Genomic DNA, 19,170 nt, shown 5'->3' with positions numbered 1-19,170 from the left:
TAAAAGATTTCACCATAAACAAAGAGAACTTGAAAAATATTGGCAAGTCATATTAATAAAGGCACATATACATACACTCATCAAATAAGAAAGAATAAAAAAGACCAACAGTCTAACTTTAAAATGAGCACTAGTTATGACTACATCACTGACATAAACATAGAAATGGCTTATAAGTACACAAAAATATAATCTCATTAATCTCATTCACAATAGGAGAAATGCAAAATAAAACTACACTCAATACCATATTTCAACCATCAGATTGGCACAGATCCAGAAGTTTGACAGCACATTGTGTTTCTAAAGCTGAGGGGAAACAGGAAATCTCATATACCAGCAGTCGGAATGTAAATTGTTAAATCTCTACTGAGTATAATCTGGCTACATCTATCAAAATTATACGTGTTCATATTCCTTGACTCACTAATTCTACTTGTAGGAATTTACCAACAAATATACTAACACACATGTAAAATGATATATGAATGAGGGTTCTCACAACGGGATAATTTACAATAGAAAAAGAATGTAAACAACCTAAATGTCTATCAGTTAGACACTAATTAAGTAACAATAAAGATCTATGCAAATCAATATGAGAGGCTCTTCAGGACATATCGTTAAGTGAAAAGAGAAAATTGTACAACAGTATGTCTGGGATGCCAGAGGATAAAAAATATATATACTTGAATTTGTTTTTATATGCATAAAAATATACTGGAACAGTACAAAAGAAACTAACCAAACATAAGTTGACTTGCTTGGGAAACAGTAAAAATTGTGCTAATGAGAGAAAAAGTAGGGGGAGATTTTTCACTTTTTTTGCATTATTTATTTTTACCCATTGAAAAAACTAAAAAGAAAAAAGAAAAATAAGATTAATGATATAGTCGAATTGGAACTAAAACTAAATTCATCATCAAAAATGAAATGAAAGGTAAAAAAGATTTTTTAAATGTCAACTTCTAGCAGTGTGGAGAACTCAGTCCTCCCTGAGCACCCTATAATACACAAATTCCACTCCCAAGTGTGTTCCCCAAAAATCTTAGACATGTGCACCAGGAGTCAGGTTCAAAAATGTTCATAGTTATACTGTGTATAATAACAAAATCCTGAAAATAACTCAAATATGGATCAATACACACATAATGGATAAAACACTATATTTAACAAATTAATCTTAAATTACAGTAAGTGGGAGAAAAAAGTTTTAGAAGATACACATTAATTTTCTTTCTAAATCTTAGGATGTCATCTTTCCAAAGCTTAAAAAAAAAACAAAACTAAACAAATATTGTTAAGGACTCATACTTATTTGCTGAAACTATGGAATAAAGGATGAGGGAACTACATATAAAATCCAGAGAGAGGGGCAGCCTGGGCGCCTCAGCGGTTTAGCGCGGCTACGGTCCAGGGCATGATCCTGGAGACCTGGAGTCGAATCCCACGTTGAGCTCCCTGCATGGAGCCTGCTTCTCCCTCTGCCTGTGTCTCTACCTCTCTGTCTCTCTGTTTCTCATGAATAAATAAATAAAATCTTAAAAAAAAAATTCAGATAGAGTGGTTGCCTTTGCAGTGGAGAGGCATGGGAGGCCAAGGGATATAAAAGAGGAAAATGTGTAGGTAAGGATATCAGTAATGTTCTGATTATTAAATTGACTGGTAGTTTCATGAACATTTATTGTATTATTATCTTTATCACTTAAATGTGTGAAATACTTTGTATCAAGTTTTTTTTTTTTTCATTAAAGGTGTTAACACAAGTTTAACATTTCTTGGCAAACTGTAATATACTGCACTGGATCTATAAAACTCCATTTTTCTAGACAAGCTGATGAATAATTATGAGCATTAACCTGATTTTCTCCTGCTTATTGTAGAGTTTTTTTTTTTTATAACAGAGAAAATCAATTAAGCAGTTATTAATACTTCAAATTTCAATCTCTGGGAGACTTTCACCTGTGTGGCATTATATGCTTTCTTCCAGTTCTGAAAATGATAGTTTTAGACACCTTTTGATCCCCATAGAGCTCTGAAAAGAGCATGTATTTCAGATTTCCAGAACACATTTCTAAAATTAAAATTTCGCTCAGACTATTTTCTCTTCTTTAAAAAAAAAAAAAAGTCAGAGGGGCACCTGCCTGAATTGGTCAAGCATCTGACTCAATTTTGGCTCAGGTCATGACCTCAGAGTCCTGGGATTGAGCCTCACATTGAGCTCCACACTCTACAAGCCTTACACAGAGTTGGCTTAAGATTCCCTCTCTCCCTCTTCCCCTTCCCACTGCTTGCTCTCTCTCACTAAATAAATAAATATTAAAATAAAAAATAAAGTCATAATAAAAGTTTCCCCAAGTAGACTTCAATATATAGATAACTGCTGCCCAGCTTTTTAGTATATGCCATGTGTTTAAATTCAGCCAGACGATATAACTCAGGCCAAAGTTTGTGACTGTTTTGTTTTGTTTGTTTTTTTTTTTTTAAGATTCATTCATTTATTTGAGAGAAAGAGAGAAGGGGGGGGAGGGAGGGAGAGAAAGAAGCCTCAAGCAGACTCCCTGCTGAGCACAGAGCCTGGCATAGGGCTAGATCCTAGGACCTAAGATCATGACCTCAGGCAAGGTGAAATGCTTAACCAACTGAGGTACCCAGGTGCCCTGTGAGTGTTTTAAACATACCTTTTTTTTTTTCTGATTGTAAAACCATTATATGTTTATTATGGAAAATTTTTCTCTATTTTTTCATATCTTTTAGTTAAGCTTTAGAAAGAAATGTGCCTTTCTAAATAAGAGCTTTGTATTTTTATCACTTCAGAAAGTCCATGATAATTCACAATCCTACCAGCAGGATCTGAATGCCTGCTGCCCTAACATTTGGATTTATCATTCTTAAACAAACCCTTGCCAATTTTTATGGATCAGAAATTATGGAACAGTTATTTTAATCTGCACTTTCTTGATTACTGAGCAATTTTTCATGATTTAATGTCTGTTCTTTTTAAATGTCTCAAGTCCTCTAGCCATTTTTCTATTGGGATGTTTACCTTTTTTATTATTATTACCTATAATAATTTATAATTATTAACCTATAGGCGTCCTTTGTGTTTATAAATACTATTGCTATATAAGCTGAAGTTTATGCTGTTTATGATTTGCCTTTTTATTTTCTTATGTTGTTTCATGAATTCGTTTTTGGTTTTTATGTGCTTACATCCATCTGTTTTTTATCTTCAAGCTTTTATCCTTTGCTCTTATATTTAAAAAAGAGTCTCATACCCCAATCAATAAATGTATCTTTAAATTGCTCAGATGGCTTTCCTTTTAAAAAACCATGTATCTGAATTTTTTTTGCTCTAAAAATCTGAGTCAAACAAGTTTTTAAATTCATGAAAATTTAAATTTAACCTTTCCTGAGAATATTTCAGAAAAAAACATATTATCTATGTTAATCTGATTAAAGACTTATATTCTAGTTTCAGTTTTCCATAAATGAATGGGCCTTAAACTACAAACTCAACTTATATGACTATAACAGAAGCAAGCTTAATGCTCCTTTCATCCCATCTCCCTAGATTCAATTGACAAGACCAGAGAATCCCAGTTCAAGTAATAAAAAGGCTTCTCACCACTCAGGCAAGTTCAGTGCAGCCACCAATGAAAGGGGACAGAATATCTTTCTGGAACATTTGGATCTTCCTTTACTTGCTCAGGGGAGGAATAGCATTTCCACCTGCAGTCTCAGCAAGTACAGTACTGGCAATGAGGATGTGTAGGTCTTGGTGCCCCCAACTGCTCCAGTAAATAGCCCTCTATTTATGGGATTTGACTTTGTTCAAAGACAATCAGCCAGGGCACAAAAACCTAATAATCTTTTAGAAGTAGACAGCTACAAGTCAGCTACACTCTTAGATTTCCAATATAGTATTTATGTCTAAATAATTAACTTGATCACTTAGTTTAATATTTAAATACAGCTGGCTCCAACTAATGTCTCATTACAAAGTGGTTTTGTTATGGGAGGCACAAAAGTAAATTGTTCAGGGAACTCTCCCAATAAAAAAATCTATTAATCTGCTATCTTAAAATTAAAAGTACAACCCTCACCTGCATTCATACCAAAAAAGCAGGGGTTCTAAATACAATATACAGCATGTGGAAAACAAGACTACAATCTACCTTAAGTCATGTCACTGGGATGGTTTGGCCTCCTGGTTTCAAGATGTATAGAGTTTAACAATATATGGATATGACACAAAAGTGACAAAAAATTTGGCAAGTCAACTATGATACTGAAAAGGTCAATATGAATTCTATTCTATCCCAAAAGTATTTGTCCTGGGTCATCTCTAATGAACCTAGAAGAAGCCAGCATATTTCACAGGGGCTAAATAAAACTTTTTAAAAGGTTAACGGAAAAATATTTATGTGAAAAATGCCTCCAAATATTCTTTTAGTGGGTGGATTCAGCACATACCAGTGAATACCTTTGAGCTTGGTCCAATTTTGAATTAAGCTACAGTTCACCTTTAAGAAACAATGAACCTGTTTTTAAGTAAAACCCTGTATTAATAAGAAACATGGAATGTGAATACAAAATAAAAGATATTATCAACTGCACTGTATCTAAATATTTTACAAAGTTTTCCATGAGCCGTCAGTAGATCTTTAAAATGCATCATCTTTCAAAAAACTTGTTAGTCATTCATCTGTAAAAATCTAGCTTTTTATGTGTATGCCAAGCATAAAATTGCCCCATGCTAAATTTAACACAAACCTCACATCACAGAATGATGTGTTCTTGCACTTCAACATGACTATGACAGTGATTCAAAGGATAAAAACACACTTAGAACAGTCAGTCTACCTTTTGCTGCAATTCAGTACAATGAAAAAAGCCTGAGAAGCATGCAAAAATTAGGTCCATATTTTAAATCTGCAGGCAATCAAGCCAGGAGCCAGGCTATGCAATCACAATCACTTGCAAAACCATTTAAACCATTTTTTAGTTGTAATTGTTAGCAGTTTCTTATGACTGTAATCTTTAAAAAAATATCTTCCACTTCAAAAATTAAATGCACATGTACATTAACTTTTTTTGTCTACTTGGAGTTAGGTGCTAGCTATTCCAAGTTAAAATTTTCTTCTTCTTTCCAATTCTGCATTCCCTGCTTTTAATTTTTGTATACTATGGTTCCAAGTTAATTTCATAAGATTTATCCAAATAATGGTTAGCTAACTACAATTTGTAAAGATATACAGTTTAATAAACAATGAAGAGAGTCACTTTATGATAACATTGTTTTTGGGGAACCTAGGTGGCTCAGTTGGTTAAGTGGCTGCCTTTTTTTTTTTTTTTTATAAATTAATTTTTATTGGTGTTCAATTTACCAACATACAGAATAACACCCAGTGCTCATCCCATCAAGTGTCCCCCTCCGTGCCCGTCACCCATTCACCCCCACCCCCCGCCCTCCTCCCCTTCCACCACCCCTAGTTCATTTCCCAGAGTTAGAAGTCTTTATGTTCCGTGTAAGTGGCTGCCTTTGGCTCAGGTCATGATCCCAGGATCCTGGGATCCAGCCCCACGTTAGGTTTTCTGCTCTGTGGGGAGTCTGCTTTTCCCTCTCCCTCTGTCCCTCTCCCGACTTGTGTGTTAAGAGTTCTCTCTAATAAATAAAATCTTTAAAAAGAAAAAAAAATTGTTTTTTACAAAGTAGTATGTTATCTTTTCCGATATTCAAGGATGGTTAATCATTTTACAAATGCTAGATAATTAAAGATACTCAGCATTATAAACTGGTATGCATAACTCTTAATAGAGCACACTGAATCATAAGATATGAAATGAGTTGCTCAAGATCAGAAAATATGCCAGCCAGGTGGCCTGCAGTGGCAACCTTAAATTCTTGTCCCTCACATGTGCCATCCCAAGAGAGATCTACTCTAACTTCTGTCTGCAAAACTCGTAACCTAGGCATTCTTCACGGGCCAGAAACCTCTTAGGACAGGATTTCAAACTTAAGGAATTAAGTAAAAAAGAATTTAACATAAATGTTACCCTAATAAACAAATTTAATTTTCAGGTAATGGATTCATCACCTGAATGGTCAACTTCTAAGAAACTAACTTTTTGCCAATGTTGTATTTAAGTGGCTGGGCGATGGCTCCGGAGGCCACTGGGGCACCACTAGAGAGGACTAGCCATCAGGGAGTAAAACAGTTACAGTTCAGAGTAGGGCTGCCGTCGTCCTCTGTGGTAACCTGAGGCAGAGACCACGCAGTGTTCACAGGGAAGAACACAGGTATTGACTTTCTCACCTCTCAGTTTGGAAGGAGTAAGGGATCATATCCTTCTTTCAAATTCTCAATTTGAACTACTGGAGACTGAAGGAAGTTCTAAAGTGTTAACAGTTGGGTTGTTTTAAGCTGGTCCCAAATAGCTTTATCACTTTTAACATTACGTTTAAAGCAATTCTTTCGGGGATCCCTGGGTGGCGCAGCGGTTTGGCGCCTGCCTTTGGCCCAGGGCGTGATCCTGGGGACCCGGGATCGAGTCCCACGTCGGGCTCCCGGTGCATGGAGCCTGCTTCTCCCTCTGCCTGTGTCTCTGCCTCTCTCTCTCTCTCTGTGACTATCATAAATAAATAAAAATTAAAAAAAAAATAAAGCAATTCTTTCATGCATTCTTAACACATTTCTGATCACTGAAACTCACTGGCCTCTTTATACTATCTCTTCCCCTATTCGCAAATAAGTTCCTAAATCACTTAGCAAGCTTAAAAAAAAATCAAAGTTTAGAGGCAAACTACCACTGTTAAAAGACAGAGTTTGCAGGTAATCTATAATGTGATTTCATGGTAAGACTATCAAGTTAATAACTACCTGACTTCCATGTTCAAAAGCACAATGTTTATATTCTTTGAAAAAATACCTAGTGCCAAAAGTAACTATTCAAACATAAACTATATGTACATTGGCCACCTGGTACATTTAAAAACATCTGACAGATTAAAAGTATATAAGAATGGGAGGCACCTGGGTGGCATACTTATGTTGAGCATCCAACTCTTGGTTTTAGCTCAGGTCTGATCTCAGGGTCATGAGATCAAGCCCCGCGTTAGGCTCCATGCTCAGCGGGGAGTCTGCTTGAGATTCTCTCTCCCTCTCTCTCTGCCCCTCCCCCAATACTTTCTCTAAAAAAAAATAAATCTTAAAAAAAATTTTTTAAGTGTAAAAATGGAATTTTTGATAAGCCTACATAGAATTATACAATTTTTATTTGAAAAGGGAGGGAGAAGGCACAGAAGAAAATCAACATTCATCATGTACTTACTAGGAAACAGGTACCATGCTTAGTATTTTAGAAAAAACTAAAATCAATTCAATGCTTCTTATATTTCCTTACCAAGTAATTATAAACCTATATATTCAAACATCAAAGGAATTAAACATAAACTCTCTGAGAATCCTGACTTGATTCCATTTTTTTCTTTGGGCCATGTACTAAACCTATCACATTCATCATTCTTACATATATAGACCAAAGGCTCAGAGTGCTATTAAATTATCCCAGAATGTAACTCATGAATACTATTACCTCACTGAAATATTCAAGAGGCTACTTTTGATGATCCAAGAATTCAATTCTCGTAAGTATGCTCTGATAGAAGTTTGTTACTACTTTCATTAAACATCAAGAGATGAGCTGTTAATATTGAAAAATACTCTTCATTATGACCATTTACATACTTAAGCTTAGTCAGCTTCCAAAGGTTATAAGGAAGAGAAACAGAGTTAGAAATGAGATAAATTTGGCTTCACTGAGGACTTTGTTTCATAGGATCTGCACTGGCTGGCTATTTTGTTTTACTGATATACAGAACATTGGTCATGTCAGGGAAAACTGATGCTTTTTGAGAGAGGTAGAAGGAAGTTAAAAAAAAGATGCCTGTGCTTCCAACGCATAACAGCTTGATCACTAACCTTTGAGAAAAGAGATAAACTGAAGGGATTTTCAAGTGTCATTCTTACACTTCTCAAATTTCAATTAATTGATTCTAAGAACTCAGCACAATGTGAAAAATGCTTATTACTATGTTAAATGAAAACAACACAGTATAAACTTTCATCTATATTATAGTTATATAAAAATGTGTATCTAAAAAAGAACTGAAAGTTAAAGTTTATTTTTTTAATTTAAATCCAATTAATTAACATATAGTGTATTATTAGTTTCAGAGGTAGAGTTTAGTCATTCATCAGTCTTATATAACACCCAATGCTCGTTACATCACGTGCCCTCCTTAATGTCTATCACCTAGTTACCCCAGCCCCCACCTCCCTCTACTCCAGCAACCCTTAGTTTGTTTCCTATGATTAAGAGTCTTTTATGGTTTGTCTCCCTCTCTGATTTCATCTTGAAACAGTTGATTTTAGAGTACAATGGGTTTATAGATAATTGCTTTAATTTTGATTCTTTTGTAATATAACAATGTTGCAATAAGAACAGCTTTATAAAATTATATCCTCACCATGTAGAGTAAATGGTACTCTGTTTGCAATGACTAAAACATGCTAAGAATATGAGTGTTTGTGTTTTCTGTCAGCTCCAGGAAACCATGACTTCCTTGTCTGCCCCACAACATCTCAGGCCCAAATAGATCTAATAAATATCCAATGCCAGTCTAATCACTCAACTAGTGACGAACACCAAGTGTAGTTATCAGGAAAGTAAAAACTTACTGTTATTTGTTGGTTCAGGAAACCCAGCCTTTGGACCACTCCATCCTTTGTTTTCCCCTGTCTGAAAGATTAATTCAATTGTGTAAATCCAGAGAAAGAGATCAATTCAAAAAGAAGAAAGTTAACTAATCAATTAATAAGCAAAGGCAAAAGTCACTCACATGATTATTCTGATTATTCTTTCCCTCTCTAACCTCAGAACCATAAATATAAAAGTAACTAATAGGAACAGTATCATTTCTTCCTTTTCTACATGCAAATCTATTCTTATGTCTCCTTCTGCTTTCATCAGTTTATCTAAATTTACAATTTAAGTAATCAATAAAGCCCCATATTCAGTACATTATATACAACATAGGCTCTATCTAGATGGTTAAAAAGTAAACAATTCTTACTCAAACGCTAAACAATAATAATCACCACAAACACTAAAGTGACTCAAAGGGCTTTATGACTTCTGAGGTCAAATTAATAATAGAAATATTACTGGGTCTGTTCTGTAAAAGTTCTGTGTCAAGGGTCATGAAATATTGCTCACAACAAATTGAAAACTCAGCTCAAGATTTAAGTAAAACTTGTAATATCCTGACTTTTGTCAGATGATTTGACCTCTATTGGTTATAAAAATATTCCGAGAAACCAATATATTCTGAAGTACTAAGTATTAGTACTTTAACTAATTTTAGTTAAATTAATAAATGACCTTCACTGGTTATATTCTCTTTGTATGGAGCTGGTATTATTGATATAAGGTACACCAGGGGGAAAAAAGACGTATTTCCTATCATAATCAGCACTTTATATTTACATTATCGGATGTCAATGTTCAAATGGATAAATTAACTCTATAGATATAAATACAAAATACAGTCCTAGCAAATAGTGTACCACCGTGAAAGGATAGAGGAGGAGGAAATGCTCGTCAGTGCAGACAGATGTCAATGGAAGACCTGGGAAGACCCCACTTACACATTCTCTGTGAAGATGAGATCACAGAATGAGAGGAAAGCTGACTGAGGGAGGTTAGAAGGTTGAGGGAAGTATAGTAAGGAATAAGTCACATTAGGGAGATGAAGAGTGGGCAGATTAGAAGAATGCAGAGTCTCAGGCAAGTGAGGGTTTAGCTGAAGTTGATAATAAATTTAGCATTTCATTCTTCCTTTCGTTCTACTTATAACCAGGGTTAAATATTAGACTATATGCTCTATGTCTAGTTTTTCACCTTCAACTGAATCCCAAGCCTCTCTGATTTCCACCTCAATACTCTAATATAACTTTTTGTAGGGTTTCTGCTTAAACATGACAGAGTAAACAGAAAGAGTAATCTCTCCCCCACCCCACCAAACATCTCTAAATGGATAATCCAGTAATCCATAAACTCTCTCTCCCTCTCTTCTGCCCACCGACCCTCAAAGAGAATATGAAGGTACTCAACAACAGAAGAAATAAGCCTATCAAAGGCTAGAACCAGAAAAGCATATAAACAAGTTGGAACTGACCTAGCAGATGTGAGTAGGCTGAAACTAGTCTCAAGGGTGAGAAGTCAACAAAGACTTTACAGAAAAGTAAACTGATTTGTGTCCCCAGAACCCCCAAAAGCCTCAGGAATTAGAAGCACACTTGGTACTTCTAAAGATGAATCCTGGAAGGACCTGAAAACAGAAATATTATCTGAAAGTCTTTCAAAGTGCTATGAAATTTTCAGGTCACCTCTGTGACCCCAAAAAAGACAGCTTTCATAAGAAGTAGGTTTTTTTTTTTTTTCATTATGTTACTAGGTCAGCTTTATTTCTGATGATAACCACTAGTCCTTTGGTGCCAATAGAATGAATAAAAGGCACAAACGAGCTGGGTAATACTGACTTGTGTCAAAACAATCAGTTTGCAGCAATCATTCCATTCTCCCCAAGATTACAGCATGCATATGTCTCCTCTGCTCACCACACTCTACACCTGGACCTCCTTTCCCAGCCTGAAACATAATGCCCATTCTTCAAGTACCAGTTCAAAATCTACTGCTTCCATAAAGTGTTCAACCTCCCCTCTCAACCCAATGATACTCTCTCTCTCTTCTGAATTCCACTCAGATGTTTCCAATGTTTCTTGCACCAACTATAATTTTTTGCCTGCGTTGTAATTATTAATCTAAGCATTGCTTTCCACTAATCCAGTTTCAATATTTTGCAAGAAGGACAGTAACAGTGTCTTCTTTCCTTTATGTCCAGCATGGCAGGTGTTCCAACAATTATAGAAAGGAGCACGTTAGTGTGTGAAGGAGAATATATTACACAGTGCACTGTCAGAAGGACTCACACACTAAAGGAACTAAGGGACAGGAAGACATGAAGATAAAGGGAAAAGTACATTTTGAGGCTGAAGGTAGGACAATAATAATAGAAATATCCTTTTGAAGACAACTCTATATACCATATTGACCATATTGCCTGCATGCCTTTTCCCCAAACTCTCCAACCTTCTTCGGAAAGGCTAAAACAGAGAGACTTTGAACAACACTAGGCACAGCTGTGGGTGGGATGCTCAACCACAGTGTAAATGAGATGGGAGTCCAAACTTATCCTGGAAGATAAGACATCCAATGCTCTTCCTCATTTTGGACTCAGAAGACAATAGCCAGGCTTCTGACCCACAAGGAATGGCAAAGACAACAAAGGGAAAAGAATAAACCTTCCAAAAAAGGTTAAGATTTTTTAAAGTTCTCAGAGACATAAAAGAAATATTATACCCATTAAACAAGAAAAAGGGGCTATAAAAAGGAATATTCTGAGAATGAGGAAGAGCTCTGGGAAGTCAATAATATAATAACCAAAGTAAATAATTTCAAAAAAGAACTGGAAGACACAGTTAAAGAAATCTCCTAGAAAACAGTAAGTACAGAAGGAAAGAGAAAGGAAGGCAGGCAAGCAGGCTGGCTCATCAGATGATCTATAATACTAGTAGGTATCCTAGAAAGAAACAATAGCAAAAATGGAAGGAAAGAAATTTTCAAAGGAATAATATAAGAAATTTCTCACTTTTAAAGTAGATGAATTTCTGGATTAAAATCCAAATGCCCAGCATAATTTACCAAAGAATACACACATCAAGTCAATCATTCACAGATTTCAGAACCCCTAAGGAAAAAAAAAATCAGAAAAGCATCAAAAGGGGCAAAAGCATAAAAGTTTATATATATATATATATATATATATATATATATATATATATGTATGTATGTATAGGCTGAAGAATCAGTAAGCTTTAGAGTTTCAAAAGGGAGGTAGAAAACATTGGAGAAGAACCTTCAAAATTCTGTTAAAAAGTTATTTCCAATTTAGAATTGGATCTTAGAAAGGCCATCAATTAAGTGTGTGGGAAATATAAAGATATTTCAGACCTATAAGATCTCAAAAAAATATTTACTCACCAAGTATCTTCTACAGGCAAGCTACTAAAATATGTGTTCCATCCAAACAAGGAAGTAAATTAAGAATAAGGGAAACCTTCCAGAAAATAGGCAACTCAACAAGGAGAGAGGCAAAAGAAATTTTCAAAATAATGGCTAAGAAAAGAACCAAAATAATAGCTCTGCAGCAGACCCATCAAACGATTAACCCAAATTAGGAAAGGAAGATAAAAAGCTTTAAGAAAGATTTTAAAAAGGAACTAAAAAAATTGTATGATGGGTTTGCTTATAAGAGAGCTTGAGGGAAAAAAAAAAGAGCTTGAGGATAAGTTAGAAAGATGTAGGGAAGTGTACATGTGGAGTATGTATATGAGTTAAGTCTTCATTTTTCATAGCAAGAACTCAGACAATATCTAAAAATGAAAAATATAGGGGCGCCTGAGTGGCTCAGTCAGTTAAGCATCTGCCTTTAGCTCAGGTCATGATCCAGGGGTCCTGGGTTTGAGCCCCACATCTGACTCCCTCCTCAGCAGAAAGCCTGCATATCCCTCTCTCTGCCACTCCCCCTGCTTGTGCATTGTCTCTCTCAAATAAATAAATAAAATCTCTTTAAAAAAAACAAATGCAAAATCTAGAAATAGCAATATGAGCAACAGAAAAACAATACAATGAACAGCTGAAGCAAGTGACAAATGATTGTCTCTGGAAAAAGGAAGCAGAAATGGCCAGTAGCAGGGCTTTTTTTTTTTAATAAATCTTGAGCCCTTATACAATTAATCTTGATAAATCCTGATTTTTTATACATATATCATCAGTATTATTTTGATCAATATAATAATAAAATCTAAAAAAGAACGAAATACATGCCAGTTATGTCTTGTTATAGAACAAACTCCACAATATAAGTGAAACCCCAACATATAAATGGGAAAGAAAATCAAGATGTAAGAACAGTATATTTTAAAAGGGTGGAAAGAATGTTTCACTTTTTCTTAGAATGTAGAAATGTGTCAATGAGAAAGCACCAGAGAAAACGTCTCTTGAATCCATTCGAGATCTGAGATTGTAAAACAAACATGAAAAATGAATTCTAGAGAGTGACAAACCCCTCCAAAGAGAGGTAGGGCTCGCAAAGTGTTTCAACATTGGCAGAGCAAGTAAGGAAGAGATGAATGTTATAAAAGCAGGTGAGAAGAAAGTAGATGAAATGCCAATAAATTCTATGGGGTGCCTGGGTGGCTCAATCAGTTAAGCATCTGCCTTTGATAGCTCTGCAGTAGACTTGGCTTGGGTCATGATCTCAGGGTCCTGGGATCGAGCCGTGTGTTAGGCTCCTTGATTAGTGGTGAGTCTGCTTCTCCCTCTCTTTCTCCCCCCTCTCATGTTCTCTCTCTCTCTCTCTCTCTCTCTCTCTCTCTCTCTCTCTCTCCAATAAATAAAATCTTTTTTAAAAATGCCAATAAATTCTAAAAGATTGAGTGTGGGCTAGCACAACAGTTCAGAAAAACTAGGATCTCCAGGCAGAATCTCTTTTCCATGGGCCTCTCCTGGGTACTCAGGAGAACAATCTACCAGAGGTACAACTGGAAACCACAGAAAGCCTCAATTGGTAGAGGAGATATGCAGCTGGTGAATATTTGCCACTGAGAGGAAAGGATAGAACTTTTGTACACTTCTCTAGACTTTTCTCTCATACAAAGCAAAAAGCTCAAGACCCTAGAGAAAAGAGAGAAACAAATCCTAACCCCCTCTGAAGTACAGACAGAGATTCTTTTCTTCCAGAGGCTGAGGCAAAAAAGACTCATTGTTTCTAGAAAAGGAGTAAAAGCAAAAGCTACCTACCCCTGGGGGAAAACAGGGGTACAAAACACTCTTGAAAGCAAGGCCCTACACCAATATAAAGTAGAAGTCTAAACATGCTGACAAGGGGGCAGGAAACTCTCTTGTACCCAAGAGCACCCACAGATCCAAAGTCAAGTTTAACTACCATGAGGAAGGAGGCAGATAAAAACCTACATCTGAAACTCAGGCACAGAGAGACTACTTGAGAATGAGGCTGGGCAAGAAAATCAAGAACTACATCCCCACACGCACCACACTCTTAGGATCAAGTAATAAGCACAAGAGCTGACTACAGAGCATACAGATATCCCTTACCCCTTGCCACAGTAAAGGGGGGAGTGCTGAAACCTGAGGACAGAGCAGAAACACAGGGAAAAATCCTTCCCAAACCTCACCCCACATAAAACACAGATAATAGCACACCACTACTGAATGAATCAGAAGTCAGCAGTGACGATAGTAATAACAAAACTCAAAATGAGCTCAACTACTGACAAGATTGATGCCACCCTCCACACTAAGTCTGAAAGAAGAGACATGCCTATTACTCAACATAAATACTATTTAACAGCCTCCACGAATTCTCAATAAACAATGTCCAACACTTATTCAAAAATTATGAGACACTCCAAATTGCAAGAATTGTCAGAGGATAAAGAAGTCAACAAAACAGGACCCAGAGATGACCCAGATGTTAGGATTACAAGAAACAAATTTTACAATACCTATGATTAGCAGGTTGGAAGATTTAATGTAAAAGACAGATAACATGTATAAATATATGGGAAATCTCAGCAGAAAATAAAGAAACTATAGAACAAAAGCAAATGGAAATCCTGGAGGAGAGTCACAGATGAAAATTAATGCTGATGTCATTATTAATGGATAGGTACAGATGAAGAAATAATCACTAAAACTGCAGATAAATCAATAGAAATTATTCAAACTGAGGCACAGAAAAAAAATTAAAAACAAAACTACTGGAGCTAAAAAAAAAAAACAATACCAATGGTCTAACAAATAAGTAACTAGAAACTCTGTAAAAGAGAGGAAACAAAGAATAAGAAATATCTGAAGAAATAATAGCAGAGAATTTGACAAAGTAACCAAATTATAACAAAACACAGATACCATGCTCAGTAACCACTAAGCAGGAAAAATACAAAAGGGGGAAAAAGGCTGACTACAGAGAATACAGATGTCCCTTACCCCTTGGCACAGTAAAGGAGGGACTTTAAGTCCCTCCAAAAGAGGAGAAAGGGAGGAAGGAAAGAGGAAGGACAAGGAAGAGGCAGAAGGATAAAGGGAAAAAAATCATATTTAGACATATCATAGTCAAACTGCTGAGAATTAATGAAGGAAAATTCTGACCGCCTTCAAAGGGGAAAAAAATTTTATGAAGAGGGAAGAGTAGGTAAGAATTACAGCAGATGTCTCATCAAAAACTACATAGGTCAAAAGACAATGGAACAAGATATTTTAAAATATAGTAGTGCCCCTTATCCACAGTGGGGACACTAACAAAAAAAGAAGCAGACAGACAATCAGAAGGGATACAGGACTGGAATGAAGAAATCAAAAAGAAAATTAGAACATATCTTAAAATGAATGAAAATAGAACTCAAATTGTCAGAATCTGTAGAACAGAGCTAAACCAGTGCTTAATGAGAAGTATAGAGCATTAAATCTTATATTAGAAAAGAAGAAAGTTCTCAGATCCATAGTCTTAGCTTCAAGTTTACAAAACCAGAAAAAAGAAAATTAAACCCAAAGTCAGTGAAAGAAGGATAAAATAAAGAGCAGAAATCAATAAAATGGAAAACAGAAAAATAGAGAAAAGTAATTAAACAAAAACCTGGTTGTTTAAAAGAGATAAAAAAAAATTAATAAACTCCTAGCCAAGTTGATCAGGGGAAAAGGAAACAAATTACCAACAGCAGGAATGAGAGAGGGAATATCACTACAGATGCTGTAGCCATTAGAAGGATAACAAGGGGGGCAGGCGGGGGCGCACCTGAGTAACTCAGTTGGTTAAGCATCTGCTTTCAGCTCAGGTCATGATCCCAGACTCCTGGGATGGAGTCCCACATCAGGCTCCTTGGTCAGAGTGGAGTCTGCTCCTCCCTCTCTCTTGGCCCCTCCCCCACCTTGTGCTTATTTTATCTCACTCACTCTTTCTCTCAAGTAAATAAATAAAATATTTTTTAAAAAAGTAAAAAGAAGGATAACAAGGAAATGCTGTGAACAATTCTATACCAAGAATTTAACAACTTAGAAGAAATGGACAAATTCCTTCAAGGATTCAAACTGCCAAAGTTCACTCAAAGTAGACAGCCTGAGTAGCCCTATATCTATTTTTTAAAACTCAATTTATAGTTAAAACCTTCCCAGTCTTCCCCAGATGGCTCCACTGGCAAATTCCACCCAAATACTAAAGAAGAAAGATTACCAAAGTCTTCTAAACTTCCAAACTTACTATATATACCAAGAGCATTACCCTGATCCTGATGTTAAAACCAGACAATGATATTACAACAACAAAAAAAATATGGATCAATAACTCTTATACATGTAGCCATAAAAATCTTTAAAAAAATATTAGCAACTCTATTCTAGAAATATATATATATATATATAAAAAAAAGGTAATACATCATGGTCAGGTGGGGTTTATGCCAGTCAGGCAAGCTTAGTTCAATATTCACAAAACAGTCAAGGTCACTTGACAGCCATTAGGATGGATATTGTTTAAGAAAACAAGACAAAATAAGATGCCTGGGTGGCTCAGTGGTTGAGTGTCTGCCTTTGGCTCAAGGCATGATCCTGGAGTCCCGGGATCAAGTCCCACATCAGGCTCCCTGCTTGGAGTCTGCTTCTCCCTCTGCCTATGACTCTGCCTCTCTCTCTCTCTCTCTCTCTCTCTCTCTCTGTGTGTGTGTGTGTGTGTTTCTTGTGAATAAATCAATAAAATCATTAAAAAAAAAAAGACAAAACAAACACCTACACACACACATACCAAGTGTTAGCAGAGTTATGGAGAAATTGGAACCCTTGGGTATTGCTGGTGGGAATATAAAATGGTACAGCTACTGCAGAAAAGAATTTGCTAATTCCTCAAAATATAAACGTAGAATTACCATATGATCAAACAATTCCACTTCTAAGTATATATTCCAAACATTAAAAGTAGGGATTTAAAATAGATACTGGTACCCCAATGTTCATAACAGCATTACTCATAATAATCAGTAGTTGAAAATAACCCAAATGTTCATCAATAGATGAATGGATAAACAAAGTGTGATATATCCACACAATGGAATACTATTCAGGTTTTTATATTTTTATATTTTTATATTTTTATTTTTATTTTTTATTTATTTATGATAGTCACACAGAGAGAGAGAGAGAGAGAGGCAGAGACACAGGCAGAGGGAGAAGCAGGCTCCATGCACCGGGAGCCTGACGTGGGATTCGATCCTGGGTCTCCAGGATCGTGCCCTGGGCCAAAGGCAGGCGCCAAACCTCTGCGCCACCCAGGGATCCCTATTCAGGTTTTAAGAGGAATGAAATTCTGATATATGCGACATACAATATGGATGAACCTTTGAAAACATGGTAAATGAAATAAGCTCAACAAAATGGACAAACTTTGTATGATTCCACTTAAAAGATGGTTCCTTGAAAAGACAAAGGGAAGAATGAGGAGTTAGTGTTTAATGCAGTACAGTTTCTATTTGGAATGATGAAAACATTCTGGAAGTACATAAAAGTGATGGCTGCACAACACTGTGAATGTAGTTTTGCCACTGAAATGTTCACCTAAAGTGGTTAAAATGGTAATTTTATTAAATATTACATAAATTTTTAAAGTCCATCAGTGAAATTCATTACAACAAACTAAACCAGAAAATTATATAACATATCAACAGACACAGAGAAAGCATTTGGCAAAATTCAAAATGGACTGGTAAGTAAAAAACAAAACAAAACAAAATGAAAACAATCTCTTAAAGCATGAATACAAGGAAATAACCTGATATAGAGTATCTATGAAAAAAAAAAACCTACAATCATCATGGTATTTATAGCGGTGAAAGACTGAAATGACTATCCTTTTAAGATGAGGACCAAGGTAATGATATCTGCTTTCTATTCAACAAACAACCATATCTTTTCAACATTGTACCAGATGCTCTGTATTTAGAGCAATAAAGAAGATAAGTAGATAAAAGCATACAGATCAGAAAGGAAGAAATAAAATTGTTTTTATTCATAGATGACATGGTCATCAATGCAGAAAATCCCAAACAATCTACAAACTAAACTATTATAATTTATAACTCCGTTTAGCTGGGTCGCAGAGTACAAGGTCAATACATAAAACCAATTGTATTTCTATACAGTAGAAAAGAAGAATTGGAAATTGAATGCTATTGCCATTGGATTAAAGACTAATATCATTAATAATATATCCCAAAACATGAAATACTTAGGCATAAACATAAAAATTGTGTAAAATATTTCTAGAAAAAGTAGAAAACGTTGCTGTAAAATATTTTTAAAAATATAAATAAATGTAGAGCTAGATCTTGTTCATGGACTGAAAGTTCTTTACCTGATAAAGGATTTGTGTCCAAAATATGTAAAGAACTCTTTAACAACTACTCAAAAAGAAAGCAAACTATCCCATTTTTAAAGAGACAAAGCTTTGAATGGACATTTCAAGGAAGAGATATGAATGGTAAATAAACACATGCTAAGATATCCAACATTATCAGTTATTAGGAAAATGCAAATTAAGTTCCAATGAGATGACATTAATGCACCTACTAATACAGTCAAAACTCAAAACCAAAAATACCAAGAGTTGGAAAAAATGTGCAGTAACTAGAGCTCTCAAACACTCCTGGTGGGAATACAAATTGGATCAGCCTCTCTGGAAAACATCCTCACAGTTTCTTAAAAGTTATACATGCACTTATACAAATATGTACATAAAGAATACACTAGAGAAATAAATACATATAAAGACTTTACATGAATGTTTACAGCCACTTAATTTATAATAGCCTCAAACTAGAAACAGCCCAAATGTTAGTGAAGATGAAAACAATAACAGACAATAAAAGAATAAACTAATGAAATACAACAAAATGAGATGAATCTCAGCATTATGAA

The 19,170-nt window shown here is 35.4% G+C and overlaps 1 protein-coding gene across 7 annotated transcripts in view; it reads right to left on the bottom strand.

Moving 5' to 3' along the window:
• Nucleotides 1–19,170, bottom strand: part of STAU2 (staufen double-stranded RNA binding protein 2) — a 294,957-nt gene that overhangs the window by 137,375 nt on the left and 138,412 nt on the right. For all 7 annotated transcript variants that reach the window (XM_055318242.1, XM_055318241.1, XM_055318238.1 and 4 more), the window contains one exon: nucleotides 8,745–8,805. In XM_055318242.1, the coding sequence (XP_055174217.1) occupies nucleotides 8,745–8,805 (61 nt within the window). The remainder of the gene's footprint in view (nucleotides 1–8,744; nucleotides 8,806–19,170) is intronic.

Source organism: Nyctereutes procyonoides, unplaced genomic scaffold, assembly GCF_905146905.1.
Source record: "Nyctereutes procyonoides isolate TBG_1078 unplaced genomic scaffold, NYPRO_anot_genome, whole genome shotgun sequence".
Classification (NCBI taxonomy): Eukaryota; Metazoa; Chordata; class Mammalia; order Carnivora; family Canidae; genus Nyctereutes; species Nyctereutes procyonoides.
Note: the sequence above shows the minus strand (reverse complement) of the source record. Positions and strands in the feature narration are given on the sequence as shown.